Consider the following 22,160-nt stretch of genomic DNA (forward strand, 5'->3'; position numbering starts at 1 on the left):
CACCTCACCTGCTGGGAGAACCAGGAGAAGACTGACCACAGAGACCTGCAGGGCCCTCCTCCCTTGGGCCAGTCATGGGCCTAACGATCTGCTTCACCACGACTGCCCTGGTTGTGTCGCCCCAGGTGGCTCACAGCCATCCCCGCCCCGTGGCAGCTCTGCTGCCAGCACCTCTCGGGACACAGCGGCCGCTTCCCTGCCCAGCAGCCCTCGGCCCTGACCACACCGTGCCTTCGGGCCCTGAGCCTCTTCTCCACCAGCCCCCTGGCCTGCAGCCTGCTCCTTCCAGCTCTGCCCGCCTTCTGTGAGAATGCAACAGGAGTGGCGGTTGGAGAAAACCATTCTTGAATCCCAAGACTTGCTCCTGAGCACCAACCCTTCCCCTCAACTGCAGCACGACCACAAGCACGGGGCCTCAGTTTCCTCATCTTTACAACGGGCCACAGTCATATCACCCGGTGGGCTGTGGAGAGCACACGTGCTCCCTGCCCGTGTCACCGCTGCAATTCGCACCCCCTTCTGTGTGGCTTAACCCACTGTGCATGTCCTGCTGTGCATCCCACAGCAGATACTCGATACACACCCGCACCCCAAGTAAACTGGCGATTTCCTGCAGGCACGCCTCTGGCCACAGGAACTGTCAACCCATACCTGGAGGGCAGCAAAAGACCCATGAGCAGAGGAAGGAGCCTGGCCCTATGCTGGTTTCTGGCAAGGCGGAGGGAAACCCCACTGACACTGTCTTAGCTCTTAGTTTCCGAAACAAGGACAGAAGATAAAAGGATTTCTACTGCTCCTTCTAGAACCCAAACTGTTGTTCAGCCTTTGGAGAGGAGAGGGCACAAGAAGAAGAAAAGGTCAGGTGACGTTCTCAGGGTCGCAAGCCCCTGGGTACCTGAAGGTGCTGGAGCAGAGGGCCGTCTCGTCGTAGCTGGTGGGAGCGCTGGCAGCCTGATTGCCCGTGATCATGTCCTCCAGGGAGGCCTGCTGGATCACATCGAAGCTGATGCCCATGCTGTTGGCCCCCTCCATGTCATTGACATGGTGAGATTGCAGGATGGTGTTGACAGCCAGGTTCTGAATGTCCAGCTCCACGCACACTGCACACAGACACCACCGCTTATGCACTGACCCCTCCTGGGTGCGGAGCCTGACCCCAGCAAGCACTATCTCAGAAAAATCCCTGAGGCTGCTGTTGGGGGCGGCCAACTGCAGAGCACACACCCGCAGAGCCCTGCAGGCTCGGCTCCCAGGCTCTCGGCCCAACAGGGCTGAGCGTTCCCAGCAGCACAGAACGGCAACAAGCGGCAGAGGCAGCAGCCCAGGCCCCCAAGCGCCTCACCCACCCACCTGTGGAGTAACAGCCTGAACTGTTGACCTCCACAGGGGCTCGGTCATCGAACTCCACGACAAGGCGGTTGTCATCAGCCTCCTTCCCGCCCAGGTCAGGCCGTGATGTGGAAGACAGCCAGAGCAGGTGGTTGTGGCGCTGGAGATGGCGGGCAAAGAAGAGGTCGGAGCCAAACGTAGAGATGTCCTCTGGCAGATTCCCAACGGGGATGTGGAAGTACCTGCAGGGGCACGGGGTCAGCCAGCCCCAGAGGGGACAACGACCAGGGAAGCGGGGAAGGCCGACTTGCCACCAGAGACCCGTGAGGCCAGCCACGACCAAGATGGGCAGAGACACCCCTCCACTCGGCTCACCTGCTCATCTCGAAGGCCTGTGACAGACAAGTGTCCAGGTTGAGGTAGTGCCGGATCATGCGCCGGGCTCCGTGGCGCTGCCAATCCAGGACCCCGTAGTTGACCTTATCAGCCACACGGACAGGCACTAGCGGGAACTCCTCCAAGACGGGCACTTCGCCAGCCAGCCTCTTCAGCTCCCAGTTGGACTGAACAGCGATGAGTGTGGGCCCACGGCGCTCCTCCTGGGCGCAGGGAAGGAGACAGCTAGGTGGACCTGGCCCGGGGGAGGGAGTGAAGGAGGGAAGGAGGGAGGGGGCTCCCGCAGTGTGGGACCCCGACGGCACGCACTTTGTAGGCCAGCAGGAAGCGCTGGATGGCTCTGCAGATGACCTTCAAGTCTGTTTCAGCCCGAACTTCAAAAGTGTGTTTGCTGGGGGGCAGGAGCTCAGGGCCCACTTTCTCCAGCAGAAGGCTGTGCTCGGCTGAGTACAGGGCACTGAGGCTGGGCATCTGGTTGCTTCGCACCTAGACAAACAAGGGCTGGGTCGGCGCCTCTCCCCACAGGGAAGGAAGTGGGCAGCCCGGAGTGGACATGGGTGGCCGGGCTATCTCTGCGGATCCACTTCTAATTGCTGGGTGAAGGCTTTTGGAAACAAGGCAGCAGTGGGGTCAGGGGTGCGAGAGTTCCGTGCCCAGGGATATGCTCCTCCCCCAGCGAGGCTCGCCCACAGCCTAGCCCAGAACTCACGGTATCCAACACAAACACAGACGCCTTGCGCTGTGCGGGCACGAAGATGCCGAAGAGAGCTTTGTGGCCCTGCGCGTGGTGATACAGGTAGATGTGGCGGATGCTCCCTGCAGGAGGACATGGCCTGTCACCCTGAGATAAGCAGGAGGTGGGTCAAGCAAGGGCGGCTGGCACATGCCATACCTGGTTCCAGGTAGCTGAACTGGGCCAGAGAGCGCATCTCCAGGTGCTCAAGAGCGAAGGTTTCTGCTTCCCAGCCTGAGTGATGCCTCACCAACTGTTTATTGACCACACACACACAGCCCAGCTGCACCAGGGCCCGAAACAATAACGGAACCTGGAAGGGGGGCAGACAGAGTGGTGTGAGGGCTGACGGGGGAGAGCACAGGCCCGTGGCCATCTTCGGCCGACATGCTGCTGAAATTCACTGTGTCCATGAAGTCCACAGCCAATGCTGCTAGCCTGTCCATGCCTCTGTGGGGTTTGTTTCCCTCTATTCCATCCGGATAGATCCTTGCACAGTTCAGCTGGGAAAACAGTTACCTGAGTCTCGTACACGCCCTCGATGTCCGGCGCCGCCAGCTCAGTGTTGATCTCGTTGATGTGCTCTTGGTACATGTCCTCTGGCACCGAGTACTCATAGAGATTGTAGACCACGTTGGAGCGAGGAAGGACCCGATTCACCTGGTGACACAATATGGCGATGATCTCACCCCACAACTGAGCTAAGTCGTAACGTGTGCTACAATGCACAGGCAAACACATGTGCGCACACTCTTACAGCCATGCATCGTTTAAACAGGCCTAGAGCCTCTGGTGCCCACAACCATGGAGTAAACCCCTACAGCCCATCTCTCCCAATGAGTAAAATGAAAAGGTCTGGGCATAACTTCAAGAAGCTGCCCGAGGCTTCTAAAAAGCAGACAAGCTCCCAGACTGTGAGGGGCAGGTGTTCCCGCTTTATATTCCTCTTTTCTCTCCTGGGTTTAACCTTAAGGGTGCAGGAAGCAAAAACCGCGAGAGAAGCCATGTTTTCCTGGACAGAAGACTAGGAAAGGAGTGTGGGAATCCTGGCGAGGACGGAGCAGGAGAGGGGTGCCCAAAGGGGAAAATATCCTACAAGGAAGGATGTCCTCCTACAAACTTACATCACATCACATCCAAGAAAGCTACAGAATTCCAGATCATCTGTCCTCTGCTGCCCAACACCCACCCTGTCCTCTCTCTAGATCCATATTTTGCTGAATATTCTGGTCAGAATCGAGTTTCACCTTCTCCAGAAGGCTCCTCTGTCTAGTTGCCAGTTACCAATACTCGAATCTCATCTCCTCAACTAGATATCAACCTGTTAATCGGTTCCTAGCACCCAACCAAGAAACGTGCTCATTTGCTCAGTGAACGAGCTCTGGGTGGAGCTGACTGGGAGCTCGGCCTCTGAAGACACCACAGCTGAGAGGAGGACGCCTGCTGTAGGACCCCACGTATGTGAAATGTCCACAAGAGGCTAATCTAGAGGTAGAATGTGGACCAGTGCTTACTGAGGGCTGGGAGAGGGGAGAGACTGCTAAGGGGCCCGGGGTTTCTTTGGGAGTAATGAAAACGTTCTAAGATTGACAGTGGAGATGGCTGCATAACTCTGTGAATACACTAAAAGCCAACGAATCGTACACTTTAGATGAGTGAACTGTATGGCATGTGAATTAGACCCCAATGAAGCCGTTAACATCAAAAGAGCCTATGGAGACAGAGCCTGCAGCCTCTGACTAATGTCCACCCAGTCCTTTCCCTGCTACATGGACGTCAGATGCAAGAGGACGGCGCAGCAAGGACAATGACACCCACAGCTTCCATCATTGAGCATTCACTTGGCGCTTCACAGCACCATTTCAATTAATTTTTACAGCATCCCAAGAAGGTTCTCAGGAGATGGAGGCTCCAGAACACCTCGCTCAAGGTCACAAAGCTCACTAGGTCTTTGCGTGGCCTCCTCCATAGTGGAGACAACCTCAGAGGCTGAGCAGACAGCTGACCTCAGTGATCAGCAACGCCAGCTGCCCCCCGTACCTTCCGATAGGAAGGGCCCTCCTCCGCTTTGGCCACCCGCTGGTTCACGTAGAATACCCGGGGAATGTTCAGCTTGATGCAATACAGGTCACTGCTGATGACAGCCCACAGCCTGAACAAGCCAGCCTGGCCGGTCTCGCTGATCTGAAAGGAAACACAGGTCGCACAACAGTGCGTGTCTCACCGTGTCACAGAAGGCACTCAATACCTGTGGACAGGCCATCTCCCAGGTGGCCTCCAGCACCAGGCCCTGTCACAGAGGCACAAAGGTAAAGCCCTGCCCTTCCTGCTCCATTCCAGACCAGGTCCCCAGGATCGTGAGCCATCCAGATACCCCTTCGTTCCCATAAGCCATGCTCCCGCCCTCAGGGGTGTCCCGCCCTCCCACTGCTGGCTGTCCGCACTTGCACGATCTGCCACGGGAGGTCCAGAATGCTGCGAGCAGTTCTTCGCAAGAAGCCCCCCAGCCCTCTGGAGGGCCCCTCTCGGACGGTCCTAGGCCTCGGTGCACCTTCTGGCCCCGCCAGACGCCGCCTCTTCTTGTGAGCGAGGCGCTGTCGAGCCTGTAGCTGCCACTTCTTCTTGTGGAACTGGAGCCAGACCAGCCACTCTTCCTGGGATAGGGCAAGAGGAGGAGACGGGAAATACAGTTGAGCACGAGTGAAACAGAAACACCCTTCCACAGTCCCCAGGTGCTCTGTAAGAACTGGGTACATCTTGCCAATTTGCTCAGGGGTCAAGGCCCAGTTCAGGGCCCAGACCCTGCAGGGAGACGGCTCGTCACAGGTCAGGCCTGACCAGCGTCCCTGCTTCCTCCCCCTGAGGATTCTTGCCTGGGTGGATCCAAGCCCCGGAGGCTGCCCCAAGATCTCCTGCCAGGGCACCGTCAGCTCCAGGTCCTGCGACTCCTCCTGGCTCTCCCAGTGGCTACGCCTCCTCTTGGTAGCAACGGGCACTGCCGAGTGCAGCGGCTTCACAAGGCCGAAGTCCTCCATGTCGGGGGCGCCAAGGCTCTGGGCACCTTCTGAAGCTTGTGCCACGCCCACCTGCAAAGATCCAAAGGAGCCTTAGAACAGCTCTCTCTAGAAATCACCGTAAGTGCACCTCTGAATAAGGTAAAATACTTGTATGCAAACGTATTCATTTACAGACTAATCTATTTTTAAACTTTTAAGAGTGAAAAGGTCAGACAGAAAATGTCACTCAGGCATCACCATTATGAAGTGAATGTTTACATTTTTCTGTGCTTGCTTCAGAACTCTCTCCTCTTCATAAGAAATAAAATACTGCAAAGAATAGGTAAACGCCCCGTTTCTCCCTCCCAGCCCCCAAGCACAGTGCCTACCACTCCCCACACATTTTGAATTTTTACTCCGTACCTATAAACCCATATACCATTACTTTAAGCTGCAGGTTTATATGAACAGAGACACATGGTACACAACCTACTGCAACTTGTTTTACTCAATAACGTATTTTTGAAATTGATCCCTATTGATGCATGTGGACATTGTCCATTCATTCTAACTGTAGGATATTCCATTATGCAAATAAATCAGCTTACCTATCCATGACATTCTAAAATGAAGAATGGTTAATTTCTACTCTTTCAGAACTAGAAACTGGGTTCGTCAACAACCATCCTTCCACATGCTGCCTGAAGACCTTGTGTTCACACTCCCACCAGAAATACAGATAAGCTCCTACTTCCCCACATGTGCTAATAGTTGGTGTCACCATACTCATTTTTTGGTGTGATGTGGTATCTAAATACTTCATTTTTCATTCACCTAACTGACAGTGGGGTTGACCCTGGGGCAGTCAGTCTTCTAAAATGGCCCTGATGACCCCCACCTCCAGCTGTTCATGCCCCTGTATGACTCCCTCCTGAGTGTGGGCTGGACCCAGTGACCTGCCTCAAATGAACAGATTACAACGAAAGTGACAGGATGTCATTCTGAGATTAGATTATAAAACACAGTGACCTCTGAACTGCTGGCACTCTGGCTCTTATCCAGTGCTTGCTCTGAAGTCAGCTGCCAGGCTGTGACCTGCCCTCTGGATAGGTCCATGGAGCAAGGAAATGAGGACGGCTCCACTAGTGAATCCTGCCACCAGCTACCAGAGTGAAGCACCTCCTTCCCCAGTTGCTGGGGAAGGCTTCAGATGAGACCACAGTCCTGATGACACCTGACTGTAGTCTGTGGGAGACCTTGAGCCAGGGGACCTTGATAAGCTGTCCCCAGATTCCAGAACCACAGGCCACAGAAAGTGCAAGATAATAACACACCTGTGGGACCTCCCTGGTGGTGCAGTGGTTAAGAATCCACCTGCCAATGCAGGGGACACAGGTTCGATTCCTGGTCCAGGAAGATCACACATGCTGCAGGGCAACTAAGCCCGTGCGCCACAACTACTGAGCCTGAGCCCTAGAGCCCGCGAGCTGCAACTACTGAGCCCGCGTGCTGCAAACACTACTAAAACCCATGCATTCTGGGGCCTGCATGCCGCAACAAGAGAAGCCACCACAATGAGAAGCCTGCACACTGCCACGAAGGGTAGCCCTCGCTCGACACAACTAGAAAAAGCCCGTACGCAGCAACAAAGACCCGGCGCAGCCAAAACAAAAAACAAAAACACCTGTGTTACTTAAGCTGCTACGTTCTCGGATTACTTGCTACATAGCAACAGAAAAATATACACATGCTTATGGACCATTCCTAACTTTCGTACATTCCAAATATCTTCTTCGAATTATGACTTGTCTCTTTATGGTGACTTCTGTACTATAAAAATGTGTGTGTTTTTTACTTTTTATTATAGAAATTACAAAAGTAATGAATATCCATGGTTCTTATAACTCAGATTCAATAAATACCAACGTTCTGCCATTCTTGTTTCAGACTACAGAAAATTTACATTTTAATTAATTGAATGTATCTGTCTTTCCCTTTGTGATCGTTTTTTATGCATGCCTTAAGAAGCTCTTTCTACCTCAGCATCATAAAGATAGCCTCCTGTGTTTTTTTCTAAACAGTTGTTTTCTTTTTCAATTTAGATCTGTATTTGGAATTTGTTTTCATACTCAGTGTGAGATAGCTACTTACTTCTTGAAATATGAAAAAACATTTCCCCCAATATCATTTATTGAATAAGCACTCCGTTCTCCTTAATAATGTATAACGCTACCTCTGTGACAGACCAAGCTCCCATACGTATTTGGATCTGTTTCTAGGGTACCTATGAGCGCTACTGCTGTATGGTCTTGCCTTAATAAGACTTTCTTGTGTGTCTTGTTACATACTAAGACAAGCTTCCTCTTGTTAATCTTCAAAATTGTTTCTGTTTTTCTTATACTTGTTCTTCATATGAATTTTAGGATTAGACTTTCACGTTACATGAAAAAACTTTTTGCAGGACTTCCCTGGTGGTCCAGTGGTTAAGAATCCGCCTTTCACTGCAGGAGGCGCAGGTTCAATACCTGGTTGGGGAATTAAGAGCCTGCATGCCGGCCTTCCCTGGTGGCACAGTCGTTAAGGATCCGCCTGCCAATGCAGGGGACATGGGTTCGAGCCCTGGTTCGGGAAGATCCCACATGCCACGGAGCAACTAAGCCCATGTGCCACAACTACTGAGCCTGTGCTCTAGAGTCCAAGAGCCACAACTACTGAGCCCACACGCCACAACTACTGAAGACCGCACGCCTAGAGCCCATGTTCTGCAACAAGAGAAGCCATTGCAATGAGAAGCCCACACACCGCAATGAAGAGTAGCCCTCGCTCACTGCAACTAAAGAAAGCCTGCACACAGCAACAAAGACCCAACGCAGCCAAAAATCAACAACAGCAACAACAACAAAATCCTAATTGTTTCTAGTATAAGATAAAGCTACAGATTTTTATATATCAGCTTTGTATCTAATGATCTTGCTGAAATGTCTTATTAGTTAAAACAATTCCTGGGTTTCCTTACATTTTCTGTGTTAACAATTATATCACCTGCAAATGATGAGTTTTATGCCTTTCTATCCTTAAAATTTAACTTCTTTTCCTTGTTGAATTATGCTGGCCAGGACTTCCAAACAATTTTGAATAGAAGTGATGGTAACAGGCATCCATCTCCTGTTCCTCAACTTTAATGATTCTAATGTGCCATTAAATAAGATGTGTGCTATTGAGTTTCGACAGACTTTATCAGAGAAACATCTCATCTTTTATGATTTTGCTTGCTCAAAGTTTTATCACGAACAGACATTAAAGTTTATCAAATGTTCTTTCTTGCCTCTATTGGAAATGATCCCATAAGTCTTCTCTTTTGATGATGATGATGAACAGATTTTTCCTAAAATTAACTGAATTAGCAGATCTCTGAAGTTAACACCTGCCATTCCTTGCATAAGTCCTGCTTGTACACAATGTTACTGTTTTTATACGGTGCAAAATTTAGTTTGTTACTATTTTTGTACCTGTTGTTTGTTACTGCCAATGGCCTATAACACTCCTTCCTTTTCCTGGCCTGTCAGTTTGTTATCAAGGTAACAAGTGTTATCAAGATTACCAAATGAGCTAAGGAGCCTCTTTTTTTATTCTCTGGAATAATTTGTTTAAAAAGTTCGGTAAAATCCCTCTGAGAAACCATTTGGGTCCAGTGTTTGTTTCTTTCTAATTATGATTCTTTTTTTTTTTTTTTTGCGGTACGCGGGCCTCTCACTGTTGTGGCCTCTCCCGTTGCGGAGCACAGGCTCCGGACGTGCAGGCTCAGCAGCCATGGCTCACGGGCCCAGCCGCTCCGCGGCACGTGGGATCTTCCCGGACCGGGGCACGAACCCGTGTCCCCCGCATCGGCAGGCGGACTCTCAACCACTGCACCACCAGGGAAGCCCTATGATTCATTTTTTAATGGTTAAAGTTCTATTCAGTTTTTCTCTTTTTTTCTTAGGTTAATTTGAATAATTCTTCTATGATACTATCCATTCCATCTAAGTTTTCCAATTGTTTAGGAAAGGTAACTACTTATTTATTTTCAGGCTTTATTATATCTGCAATGATAATGTTTTCATTAAAACAAAACCTGAAATACCTATCTTGACAAAGATTTGTCTATTTCATAAGTCTTTTCAAAGATCAAGGTTTTGGTTTTACTGTTTGTTCGTTCATTTCTGCTCTTGCCTTTATAACTTCTTTCTTTCTACTTTCTTGGTTTACTCTACTGTTTTCGAATTTTTCACAGCTATAAGCTTACTTAATTTTCTACTGGTTTTTCTTTTCTATTATATGCATTTAAATAGATTATGTGTTATTTGTAGTCCTCTTTAGCTGCATACTACAAATTTTGATAGTATTTTCATTCAGTAAGTACTTCTAATTTCCATTGTGACTTCTTTGATCCATGAGTTACTTATAAATCTGTTTCTTTTTAGTTTCCAAACAATATGGTCTGTATATAAATTATTTGGAATCTGTCGCAATGCACTTTGCAGCATACAGACAGTCTTATTTTAGGTGTTCTTGAAAAGAATGTGTATCCTTTAATTACTGGGTGCAAGGTTCTATTTGTTAACTAAATCTAGTTAGCTACTAAATCTAGTTAGCAATTGTGTCATTCCAACTGTACACATTTTTACTAGTTTTTGGTCTGCTAGATCTATCAATTGAGAGAGATGTGTCAAAATCCCAAACTGATTAGATGTCAATTTCTTCTACCTTAGGTAATTTTTACATTAATTAATTTGAAACTAAACTATTAGAATTGTTATATATTTCTAGTGAATTGTGATTTTCAGTATAGTTTAATACCATCCTTATCCCTACTAATATTTTTTGGCCTAAATATTTTTTTGGTCTGGCATTAATATAGCTACATCAGCTTTGTTTTGGTTAATATTTACCTGATATATATGTTTTTTCATCCTTTTAATCATTTTGAGCCCTTTTAAGTATAGCTCTTATAAATAAGATAGTTAGACTGTAAAAATTCAACCTGAGAGTCTGCTTTTAGCAGGTGAGTTTGTTTACTGCTCTGGTCGAAGCTCACTTTCCATTTTCAGCACCTCAGAATTTTCTTCTTGCTCTTCTGATTTTAGCTGTGCTTTTCATTACACTGTCTTCAGTATTTTTTGGAGTTTCTAACAGAATTTTTTTTTTTTTTTTTTTTTTTTTTTACAGTTTAGACAACTGAGGTCTCAAGGTATAGTGATGCATTCCAAGTTACTGAGTCTAATTAGTATATCCTCCATTTACACATAGTTCTTCACCCTAAACTGATGATTCACAAAGTTTCTTATCACAAAAGAAGAACATTGGGAGGAATTAAAGGATAAAGTATCAATGTGTACATTTTTAGAAAGAAAAAAAACATTGTAAATGCCTGAATGGAAGGAAGCATCCAAAATTATGGACAGCAGTGTGGAGACTTTGGTGCCCTGTGTGCCCGTGGGACACTGCCCAGCACCAACCGTCACAGCCTCTGTTGGCCTGGGCCAGGCCCCATTACCTGTCTCTTGCCCTCAAGGACGAAGAGCTCACTGATCTTCTTCTGCTTGTAGACATCGTTCTTCTCCAGCAGTTTTTTGTGCAGCCAGTCAGGGTGCTTGACACGTGGTACTGGGTTCTTCACCTACATAAAGGTGAGATCGATCACTTGTCTGATGCTGTTAGTCTGGGCCAGGCCCAGGTTTCTGTAGCTTTTAGGTCACACTGCGCCCTGTTTCCACCAGTTCTCAACCTCACCTGCTGCAGAGCCGCAGGGATTGTGATGATCTTCTGTATGGCACTCCCCAGTCGCTCGATGTAGTAGTCCCAGTCCAGAATCTGAGCGCGCAGGAAGCCAGCAACAAGCGGGGTGTGCGAGAGAAAAGCAGCAGCGGTGGCATGCTTCACGTGTCTTACTTAACCCTCTCAGAAATTCTAAGGTAAAAGGTCCCATTTCGCAGAGGAGGAAACTGAAGTGGAGAGTGTAAACGACTCTCCCGGGATCAGAGCTGGTAGGGGGCCAAGCCAGCACTGGAAGGCTGTGCCAAACCCCAAGCCTTGGTCCATCCAAGAGAACAGTTAAACGGGCCTCCCCAACATTTAGCTTCTCCAGTTTTGCCCTAAAATGTAACTATTTCCTCATTCATTACATAACAGAAAGGAGGAAATCAAGAGTGAAGTCTCCAGCCAAAAAGGAGACCTGAGTCAGGGATACTCTGCCCTGTCTAGTTTTCCTCCTAAACTTCTGAGAGTAGGAAAAAACCAGCACTCACTGTCCGAATATCAAAGTCTTGAAGGGAAGAACTCTTAAGCCATTTCCGGAGAAAGTGCTTCCTCACCGTGGGCTCTGCCTGGAAAATGGCGAGTGGAATGGCCCTGGGCAAGAAGAGACACAAAACTCAACAATGTGAAAACCTCCCTAAACCAGGTCATAGCACTTATCAAGTACACACATATTCTACATGGAAATAAGTTATTATGACCTACTTTGTAACCTATGTTTCTATTTATTGTAGTTATTTGTATAAACTATACCTATATCTGATGTTTATCATACTTAATAACTAAAGAATACTTCATCATATTAAAATACCACGGTTTAATGTACAATCCCCTACCATTGGCCATCTGGTCTGTGTTTGGCCACTGTTAACAGAGCTATTTATACAAGTGTCCTTACATAAGTTATATATTCATGTGCATGTATGTAATTAAACACTTAAAAAATTATTATTCATTGGGTAAAATATTAGAGAGCCCACCTGCTCACCTGAAAATGAAGCCAGTTTTCACATCATTATCAAAGCAATAGGGCAACTGTCACTACCCCTTTCTTTCATTGGAGGAAGTATTTGTTATTGTGAAATATCATGAAGAAACTTAGAAAGAACACAACAGACACCTGTGCACCCACCACCCAGTCCTATCAAACTGGCCCTGCCATTTTTATTTCATGGATGAAAAAATAAAGATGACGATGAAGTCCCCAGTGCAGCTCTCCTGACCCTCCTCATATAGAAGTAAACACCATATTTTTCTTGGTGTTTATCAATCCCATGCATGCTTTATAGAACTATTTTGTGTACCCATAAAAAAATAAGAGTACGTTCTATGTGTGTAAACTTAAACAGGTGGAAGTACACTGCATGTGTCGCCCTGCAGTCTGCTTTTCTTGCTCTATCAGTGATGTAACACGTAGCTGTGATTCAATCATCCCAACTCGAAAAGCACAGCATCAGTCTCCTCGGGGGTGTGAGTGATCTGGAGTCCTGTCCTAAACCTGAAATGGACCTTGTGATGGGGCCCATCGTAGCAGACCCTCCAAGACATCCCCACTCCCCTATGCCTGACTGAGAGGGTGCTCTCAGTCTGGTCTCCCAAGAACCCAGATTCTCCGAGCTCCAGGTGGATGGGCTCACCACGCTCTCTCAGGGGTCCCACCAGGGCCCCAGAAAGCCTTCCTGTCATCTGATCTGCAGGGGGTCTGAGGCCTAGTTCCTCCCTTTTCTAAATCCAGACTATCCCTACACTGTTTTTTTAAATATTTATTTATTTTTGGCTGCATCAGGTCTTAGTTGCAGCACAGGGGATCTTTTCTTGCGGCGAGCAGGCTCTACAGCGCACAGGCTCAGTAGCTGCGGCATGCGGGCTTAGTTGCCCCACGGCATGTGGGATCTTAGTTCTTCGACCAGGGATCGAACCCACGTCCCCTGCACTGGAAGGCGGATTCTTAACCACTGCACCACCAGGGAAATCCCTCCCTGTACTGTTTAAGGAAGCTCATCTCTCTATGGAAGGACAGAGGTTCCACAACAGATGCAGGTTTTCAATGTGAGCATACGAGACCCTTAAGGAATTCCTTCCTCAACACTGGAAACCCTTACCTCTCTGTGACCGGAGACCCCTCAGGCTTCCGGGAGATGATGTAGCGGCAGCTCAGCCCTGCATCCTTCACCATCTGATCCCCCAGGAACTCAGCCAGGCGCCTGGCCGTGCTGATGGACGTAGACTTCTGCTCCCCATAATCTTCCAGCTTCCGAGACATGGAACGGTTCTCAGAGATCAGCTCGAACAGCTCGGAATCAGGCATGTTAGCTGCCTGGAGAAAGAGGCAGTGGGCAAAACGTCACGCAGAAGGAAGGGAGCACCACCGTGAGGCTACCCGAGACTTTCCTCCAAGTGAAAGTCTGCGTTTCTCTAGCCTGATGAGCTGAAGGCAGCAGTGTAATAGGGCTGTCTCATACCAGCATACAGCAACACTTACACCACACACAAAACCGTACCTTTTATTAAAGTGTGCAGAAAAATATCAAGAAACGTTTATTGAGCTATTAGCACAAAGACTGCAGAAAAAGAGAAAAGACAGAGAATTGATTTTTCTCCTAAAAGGAAAAGAAAGATGGGGAAAGGAGGAACCAGCAGGGAGAAGAGGCATAGGCCAGCCGGACAGCAGCTGGACCAACTGAGGAGCCAGCAGCTTCCTTCAGCGATGAGGAGTCCAGGGGACCTATCTGAGGACAAACAGCTTACAATTCGTTCATTATCATGCTATTTGTTTCCTTCACAGAATTCTGTCACTGGTTATAGAAGTTAAGGGGGGGATTCTGAGAGGCCCTGGAACTAAGGAAGTAGTGGGAGCCCATCAGAATTATTAGCCTTGAGTTCACCTGTCACCTTGCTCACCAGGACCCTCTCTGACTGCAGGACCCTCAGAGCCAGGTGAGGAGGGTGGCCTTACCTTGCTGTACAGCACGTCCAGCCAGTAATCGGCCACCTTGGCAACAGAGCCATACGCCTCCTCTAGGGTGCTGCCCTTAAGGAAGGCCTCGAATACTGAGGACTGGAAGATTTTAATCAGCTGCAGCTCCCCACGGCGTTTGACCTCGAAGCCCTTGAGCTCAGCCAGGGAACCATCCTCATTGAATACGGCATACCTAGAAACACAGGCAAGCACAGCAGAGAGGGAAAGCCTGGGATGCTGGCTGCTTCTCCTCGCCCTCGGCCTTCCCCCTGCTCTTACCCACCCCTCTAGCATCCATCAAGCAGCAAACATCTCTCCATCCTGAGGTTTATGCTTCTCCAAACTAAAAATGACTTAAGGGCCTGCCATCTGTAGAACCAGAATATAACAGGTGGAGAACAGAGTTGGTAGCATCAGTGTCGAGAACAGCTTTCCAAATTGAATCAAAAAGGCCAAAAAACTAGAACTGGGGTCTGTTCCCATCCTGGCTCCTGGTCCACTTCCTGGAGGAGTTGTTAAACCTAGTCTATCCATTTCCTTTCCTAAGCATAAAGTCTGTGGGATTCCTACCTCTTCTTCAGCTTCTTGCCTTCTTCCTTGGAGGCTGGAAGGATCATGGCAAGGTAGGGTCCGTCAACCTCAAAAAAGATGCTGTTCTCTGAGCGGGAGACATAGGTGAGCGAGGAAGGCTCAGCCAGCTCCTGGTACTGCTCATTGGTGAAGCCTTCCTGCACAGCAAGAATGAAGAGGGGCTCAGCCTCACTTGTGATCGTCCAAACCTGGAAACCACCAGCTGCCCTCCAAGGGGTGGACAGATCAGCCAAGAGCTGGGGCTCTTCCATACAATGGACACCACTTGGCAAGAGAAAGGGATCAAGTTCTGACACGTGTCCAACGTGGATAAAATGAAGTGCATCCTGCTTGGTCCAGAAAGTCACACGCATGTTTCCTTTCATAGGACACGCTGGAAAAGGCAAAACTATCACACAAAGGACATGCTGGGGAGCCAGGCTTGGGTGTAAGGAGAAGGGCTGACAACAAAGGGGCAGCACCCAGGAACCTCTGGGGTAGTGGGCTATTCTGTGTTGCGCTGTGGTGGTGGACACACACCTCTATGTGTGAATCAAAACCCACAGAACCTCACCCTGTAAAAAGTGAATTTTACTGTAGGCAAATTAAAAAACGTTCAACCAGGATCTAGGGTGACCCCAAGAGAGCCTGCAGACTGGGACAAACGAGTTTAACTTCATTATCGCTGCATGACAGAACCCTGCCAGAGGGCTGGCTTAAGAAACTCTGGCAAACCTTGTGTTGCCTGGGTGGTGTAAGACTAAAGATAAAACACTCGACTGCAGCTGGTGAGCTTACTGCTCACAGACACATGGTTCTGAACCTATTTTACACAAATACTAGGGTTGAACAAATAAATAAATACATTAGGAAAACTAGAAACAGGAGAAAGAAGTTACTAATAAGGAAAAGAGAATAGATTGGAGCTGGATATATCAATAGACTCAGGTCATATATTTTTAAATATATATGCAGATAAAGAGAGAAATAAACGTACATTCATGCGTGCAGGGTTATCATACACACACACATTTCCTAGCCAATCTGCTGTGAGCAGCAGTGACACCTCAGACCCCATCTCGGTTTCTAACACCACTCTCCAATAAAAGGAAGCCAGGCTCCTTGGGGAAATGGCTGATTCCAGGGTGGGACGGGGAAATACAAGATGAGGCTGGAGTGGCTTGTAGCCCCAGGAAGTGAGAAAGTACTCCAAAAAAAGCCAGACCCAAAGCCCAGAACGGGGCATGTCTCAAGGACACGCGGGAGAATACGGAGGAGCCCCCAGCGGCCAAAGGGGAACAAGCTGAGTAACAAAACATGCCAGGACAGAACTGGGTTGTGGCCCAACAGAACAAACATGCGCAAACCCACACTGACCTAACAAATGACTCAATGAAGAGACAAGCAAGGCAGTAAGTGGGAGGGAAGGGTGGCAGCTCTTCCTTACAGAAGGTTCCGATGAATAATTTTCAAGGAATGAGGGAACTAGAGTCGCCTTGGGCAGAGTGATGCCTGCTGTAACCACTGCTGAGACCACTGCTAGCGCTAAAACCAGGGGGCGAAGGTTCCAAGCGAAACGGCACATCTGCAGAATCTCGAAAGTATCTCCTCCACTGTCTTTACTAATTACAGTGGTGGCTTTGCTATGTGGCCAGACTCTGCCACTCCTCCTGGGAGTGTGGACTCACTGGCTCACTCCAATAACGCGACATTGGGAAGCCAGCAGGCAGCGGGAGTGCAGGTCCCAACACCATGCCCTGACAGAATGCCAACACGGGGCATGTACTCTGGAGTGTTCCTCCAAAAACCCCAAATAACCTCAGTCTAATAACAAACAACAACAGACAAATTCAAATTAAGGGTCAGTTAGCAAAGCACCGGACCAGTATTGAAGTGTCCTGGTCATAACAGACCAGAGAGACCAAGGGGCTGCCAGGCTGGAGGGGACTAAGGAGACAGGACGCCCAAACGCAGTGCACAAAAAGTGGGGAATCCAAATACAGCTGTAGTTGAGTTACGGTGTGGTGCCAAGGTGACTTCTTAATTCTGACAATTACACTGCGGTTTATAAAAGATCTTACTTAACATTAAGGGAAGCAGGCTGAAGGATATACAGAAATCCTCTATTCTATTTTTGCATTTTTTCTGTAAGTCTGGGTATTACGCTGAAGGCGAATGTAGACTCAGGTAACTTTTGAGCATAGCGTTTTCTGGACAGATGCTCAGGCTAGCGAAAAACAATCTGAACGTTGGAGACAGGGAGGCCTGAAGTCAGGATGGGAGCATGTCAGTGACAGCCAGCCCAGCCCCCTTTCCCAAATCCCCGTCAGAGCAGTGGCACGAGGAAGCCAAGCCCAGGCGGTAGCCCCCTACTGGAGGCGCAGGCTCACCTTGACCATGATGTTTAGCATAGCCCCAGGGTAGGAGATGGTCACCTTGGGCCTTTTCACACTGGTCGTCTTGATGACAAAGTTTTCCGGGAAGCTGTTGGGCAGGACACACCATATTCCATCTGTGTCCAGCTCTAAGGGCCTCCTTCAGGGAAACAGAGAAATGAGACCACATGGATGGTGGACATCGACGCCTACAGAGCAAGAACCCCCTTGTCAAGTCCTTACGGTGGACAAGGCTCCCCCGGTCGTGAACCCACAGAACGAAACACCTGCCCCTCTCCAGCTCTATCTTCATCAACCTGTCCCTTCTCTCCCCCAGCCATCCGGCCTCCCCACCAGGCCGCGGCCCACCCAGCCTCAGCAGCTGACCAAGTGCAGCACTCACCCAATCTGCTCAATCAGCTCCCGTGCCTGGGTGATAATGTTGGCCCCCGTGAAGCAGACGATGCCAGCCATCTCCATTGAGTACCAGCGGGCCCTGGGAGGGACAGTCACAGCAGAGGGGGTGGGAGGGGCTCCCTCTAGAGGGTCATTAGAGTTGGGGCTGGGAGGAGGGGACATCTGAAGCAGGGAAGAACTAAGGCTGAATTTAGCTCTGTGCTGAGGACACTCCTCTGTTCCTACTTCAAGGTGCAGGGCTCCGCTCAGGAAAGTTCTGGAAGGATGCCACATGCTGCCACTGCAACAGCTCACAACCTCAGCTCAGCAGGACTCTCAATACCAGCCAGATGGCCGTGTGTCCCTGAGTCCCCTCCCACTCTCCCCAGCACCGTCTCACGCCTCCTCCGTTTTCCCAAAGCCCACTCTCATCCCCTGACTTCTCAGGGAAAACACCAGCCCACCTGGCTCAGTGTTCACACCGGGTCTCAGAGGTGTCAAGCGACCTGAGGCCAGGCCCTCCTGCCCCAGGGAACTCTGCTCCGGTTCTAGCCCTGCTCTTAGCCCCTCCCTCTCTGCCATTAAAAAGCAGCAACAGAGAATCAAGGCCTCTCCCCCTCAGACCAGTCCCTGGCCCCATCACCACCTTTCCCCTTCTCCAGGCCGCCATGCCGACCCTCCCAGTCTCCAACCACAGGGGCTAGGCCTCACCTTCGATCACCTGCTCTCCCGAGGCCCCCACCCACCTGGCTGTCGGTCCAATGGACACAGGCCCCACCTTGCCTCATCTCCCTTTGGCCTCTGATCATGGGCACAGTCTCTATGGGGCTTTAGGACACCCGGCCCTGGCTTTCTCGACTTCTCAGAAGGCTTTATTTACACCCCTCACTGGTCGTATGCCAGAAACTACCACACCGCTGTCTGCAGCCCAGGATGCTCAGAAGAACACGCCCAGCAGTACTGACCCCGCTGATGCCCAGGACCCTCTGAGCCAGCGTGACCTCCACCCCTACCCAACCTGCTCTGCCACATTCCTTGAACTGGGGCCCTGCCTCTCCCCTCTCACTCGTGCCCATGGGCCCCACGCATCTCAGCTCCTCCCTTCGTCCACTAGCCCCACCGGCCCCACCAGGCACCCAGGCAGGAGCCTACCCCTTGCGCATGACGTAGCCGTAGAAGGAGTTGAGGATGCACTTGTGAGCCAGCTGCAGGGAGTCGTACAGGACCTCCATGTTCCTGCAGCGCTTTGCTTCCGCTGCCTCTCCCACCTCCACCGCCGCAGATAGCTTCTTTCTCCACACCTGAGACCCACACAAGGTGATCATCCCCCACTCTTCCAGCTCACATTCTCTATGGCCAGTGGCCCAAGGTTTACTATGTTGCAAATTTCCAGTCTATAGGAAACTTGAAAAAAAGTAGAGTGAAGACCATATGCAAGAGGGGCCACTGTTGATATTCTGTGCCATATTTCCTTTATTCCATTCTCTCTCTCTCTCTCTCTCTCGGCACAAACAATGGGAAGATGTAGCTCTCATGACCAGAGCCCCCTAAATACCTAAGCATACAACTTCCAGGAACAAGCACACTCTCCCACAGAACCTCAATACTGCTATCACACCCGAGAAACTTAACACGGAAACAACATCAACTTGTTCCTCACAGGGTTGGCATGCTTGGTTCTCACCAATCCGGAATCACCTTCAATCTAGAACTGCCCCATGTAAGACAGATATCCTGAAAGGAGTGCTGAACACAAAGGAATATATTGATATTACATTTTTATTTCTTGTGAGACTATGGCCTAAGAGAAAATACTCTATGACAGCAACAACTCACTTGGACACCTCAGACGTGGGGCAACTTCAGCCTCCTGGGACAGAACCCAGAACCCGGCAGCTACCTGGAGAAGGGGATGAAATCCACGCCTGAAGACCAGTGACAGAGGCAGGGGTTTCGCTCCACTAGAGGCCCAGGGGCTCCCAGTCCAAGTCCTGTCATTCCATTTACTCTCTTATTAATAGACTGGACAAGCTGAGTGACAGGGTCTCTCAAACTACGTAACTCACAAACCACTGACTGAAAGCAAAGTGCACGTCATTAGAGGCAACATCTTAGAATAACAATTTACCCCTTAGCCAATACTTATGAACACACAACTGTTTACCAGACACTAGACCAAGCGGTGGAAGATGGACACCGCAACGCTAACCAGGACCGTGTGCTACTGTAATTGGTTGCAAAGGAAATGTTCTCATCACTGTGGTGGTGGTTACACAGCTGTATGCGTTTGTCAAAATCCATAGAACTGCCCACCTGAAAGGGTCAGATTTATCCCACGTCAATGTTACCTCAATGAAGTAGACACAGCCACTAGGGACGGTGACAGACATGGACGCTCGGGGGCGTATGAACTCACTTCCTGCCCGAGCAGCATTTCTTTCCGTTTGCTAGGCTACATGCTGTCACAGTGGTCAAACACCGGACATTCTCCTTGCATCTCAGAACATTTCACCTTTACTCCCCCAGCTGATACCTTTTCAGTACCTAGAAGAATGTCGGGCACATAACAGGCACTCCGTAAACGTGCTGAGCGAATGAAAGGCTTCCCAGGATTTGTATCACACGGGAAGACATCAGGCTGTTAGTGCTGAGGGGGTGGGGAGGGGGCACGCAGGACTCCAGGAGCGCCCAGTGCCAGCCGGGGTCGGGGTGGGAGGCTCAACACGGTGACACCTGGCCCTCGTGTCAACACAGGCTGTACCTCCCGGGACGCTGAGCCTCAAGGAGGCCGACAGGCAGCTCAGCTCCCCCAGCTCAGCCCCAGCAGCTGTGAGGCTGGCGTTTGGCAGCTTAGTTCCCCCTGCTCCATCGAAATGAAGCGAGTCTCAGCTAACAGGAAGTGTGGGGGGCCGGCGACACCGCACTGCCAAGCTTCCGCGATGCGAATGGCCGTCCTGAGGTACCCTAGGACAAGAAGCCAGGCCCATCTGTGTCTTATTAACTAGGGAAACAAGAGCTACTCAGGAGGTCCCTAGTAAGAGCAACTGATAAAGAAATGCAAAGAAGGTCAGAAATATTTCAGCAAATTCCCCGTCCAATGTGAGAAGAAATTCTTTTAAAGGTCTGGTATTTAAAGAACAAAAAAAATTAAGAAATTTATTGAGTGCCTACTATGTGCCAGGTAATATGTTAGACTCTAAAGAACAAGACAGTCACTACACTTTCGGCACTCTGAGGAGGCAGACAGATGAACAAGTAACTCAACAGTTTAATTAAAATAAAGTGAGAAGGTATGGTGGTTCCTCAAAAGATTAAAAATACAATTACCGGGACTTCCCTGGTGGTCCAGTGGTTAAGACTCCGCACTCCAAACGCAGGGGACCCAGGTTCGATCCCTGGTCAGGGAACTAGATCCCACACGCATGCCGCAACTAAGGAGCCAGCGGGCCTCAATTAAGACCCAGCACAACCAAATAAATTAATTAAAAATTTAGAAGTAGGGCTTCCCTGGTGGTGCAGTAGTTGAGAATCTGCCTGCCAATGCAAGGGACACGGGTTTGAGCCCTGGTCTGGGAAGATCCCACATGCCACGGAGCAACTGGGCCCGTGAGCCACAACTACTGAGCCTGTGCGTCTGGAGCCTGTGCTCCGCAACGATAGAGGCCGCGATAGTGAGAGGGCCATGCACCGCGATGAAGAGTGGCCCCCGCTCGCCACAACTAGAGAAAGCCCTCACACAGAAACAAAGACCCAACACAGCCAAAAATAATTAATTAATTAATTTAAAAAAGAAAAAAAGAGTTCTGAAACTCTTATTAAATATTTTTTAAAAAATTTTAAAGTAAAATAAAATTTTTCTCCTTTAAGAAAAAAAATACAATTACCATACGATTCAGCAATTCCACTTCCGGATATATACCCAAAAGAACTGCAAGCAGGATCTCAAAAAGATGCCTGTACACCATGGGTGAATAATTCACAGCAGAAATATTCACAATACCCAAAACATGGAAGCAACCCAACTGTCCACCGATGGATGACTGAATAAACAAAATGTGTTATGTCCATACAATGGAATATTATTCAGCCTTAAAAAGGAAATTCTGACATAAGCTACAACATGAATGAACCTTGACAACATTAGGCTAAGAGAAATAACCTAGTCACAGAAGGACAAATCCTGTGGAACTCCACTTATATGAGGTCCCTAGAGTGACCAAAGTCCACAGAAGGTACAGAATGGAGGGTTATTGTTAAGGTAGAACAGAGTTTCATTTTTGCAAGATGAAGAGTTCTGGAGAGGGATGGTGGTGATACCTGCACAACAATGTGCATTTGCTTAATGCCACTGAACTGTACACTTAAAAATGTTAGATTTCATGTTGTGTATATTTTATCATAATAAAAAGCCAAAAAAGTTAAAAATGATAATAAAGCACAATGATGACAGTCTATCAAGGCAGGGTGGGATGTGAAGACTCACTGAGTCTAGCAGTGAAGGAAGGTCTGTCAGAAAAAAATGATTTGCTTAAATAAAACACAATTATTTGTTGATATTACAACTGAGGTATTGCTATGTATTTCTATGTATTTCCCTTAATCCTAATCCT

The 22,160-nt window shown here is 49.0% G+C and overlaps 1 protein-coding gene and 1 non-coding gene across 2 annotated transcripts in view; one reads left to right on the forward strand and one right to left on the reverse strand.

The window, feature by feature from the left end:
- Nucleotides 1-22,160, reverse strand: part of POLE (DNA polymerase epsilon, catalytic subunit) — a 55,039-nt gene that overhangs the window by 12,894 nt on the left and 19,985 nt on the right. The window contains exons 21-39 of the mRNA XM_030859880.2: nucleotides 18,703-18,851; nucleotides 17,558-17,650; nucleotides 17,170-17,314; nucleotides 14,780-14,937; nucleotides 14,207-14,402; nucleotides 13,353-13,567; nucleotides 11,742-11,844; nucleotides 11,227-11,307; nucleotides 10,991-11,113; nucleotides 5,332-5,544; nucleotides 4,903-5,112; nucleotides 4,499-4,642; nucleotides 2,978-3,118; nucleotides 2,618-2,771; nucleotides 2,435-2,541; nucleotides 2,035-2,211; nucleotides 1,705-1,928; nucleotides 1,351-1,571; nucleotides 896-1,100 (exon numbers count right to left, since the gene is read on the reverse strand). Coding sequence (XP_030715740.1) covers nucleotides 896-1,100; nucleotides 1,351-1,571; nucleotides 1,705-1,928; nucleotides 2,035-2,211; nucleotides 2,435-2,541; nucleotides 2,618-2,771; nucleotides 2,978-3,118; nucleotides 4,499-4,642; nucleotides 4,903-5,112; nucleotides 5,332-5,544; nucleotides 10,991-11,113; nucleotides 11,227-11,307; nucleotides 11,742-11,844; nucleotides 13,353-13,567; nucleotides 14,207-14,402; nucleotides 14,780-14,937; nucleotides 17,170-17,314; nucleotides 17,558-17,650; nucleotides 18,703-18,851 — 3,059 coding nt within the window. The remainder of the gene's footprint in view (nucleotides 1-895; nucleotides 1,101-1,350; nucleotides 1,572-1,704; nucleotides 1,929-2,034; nucleotides 2,212-2,434; nucleotides 2,542-2,617; nucleotides 2,772-2,977; nucleotides 3,119-4,498; nucleotides 4,643-4,902; nucleotides 5,113-5,331; nucleotides 5,545-10,990; nucleotides 11,114-11,226; nucleotides 11,308-11,741; nucleotides 11,845-13,352; nucleotides 13,568-14,206; nucleotides 14,403-14,779; nucleotides 14,938-17,169; nucleotides 17,315-17,557; nucleotides 17,651-18,702; nucleotides 18,852-22,160) is intronic.
- TRNAW-CCA (transfer RNA tryptophan (anticodon CCA)) lies at nucleotides 20,885-20,957 on the forward strand. Its single transcript has one exon. It is a non-coding gene; the product is annotated as a tRNA-Trp (tRNA).

Source organism: Globicephala melas, chromosome 13 (assembly GCF_963455315.2).
Source record: "Globicephala melas chromosome 13, mGloMel1.2, whole genome shotgun sequence".
NCBI classification, from domain to species: domain Eukaryota; kingdom Metazoa; phylum Chordata; class Mammalia; order Artiodactyla; family Delphinidae; genus Globicephala; species Globicephala melas.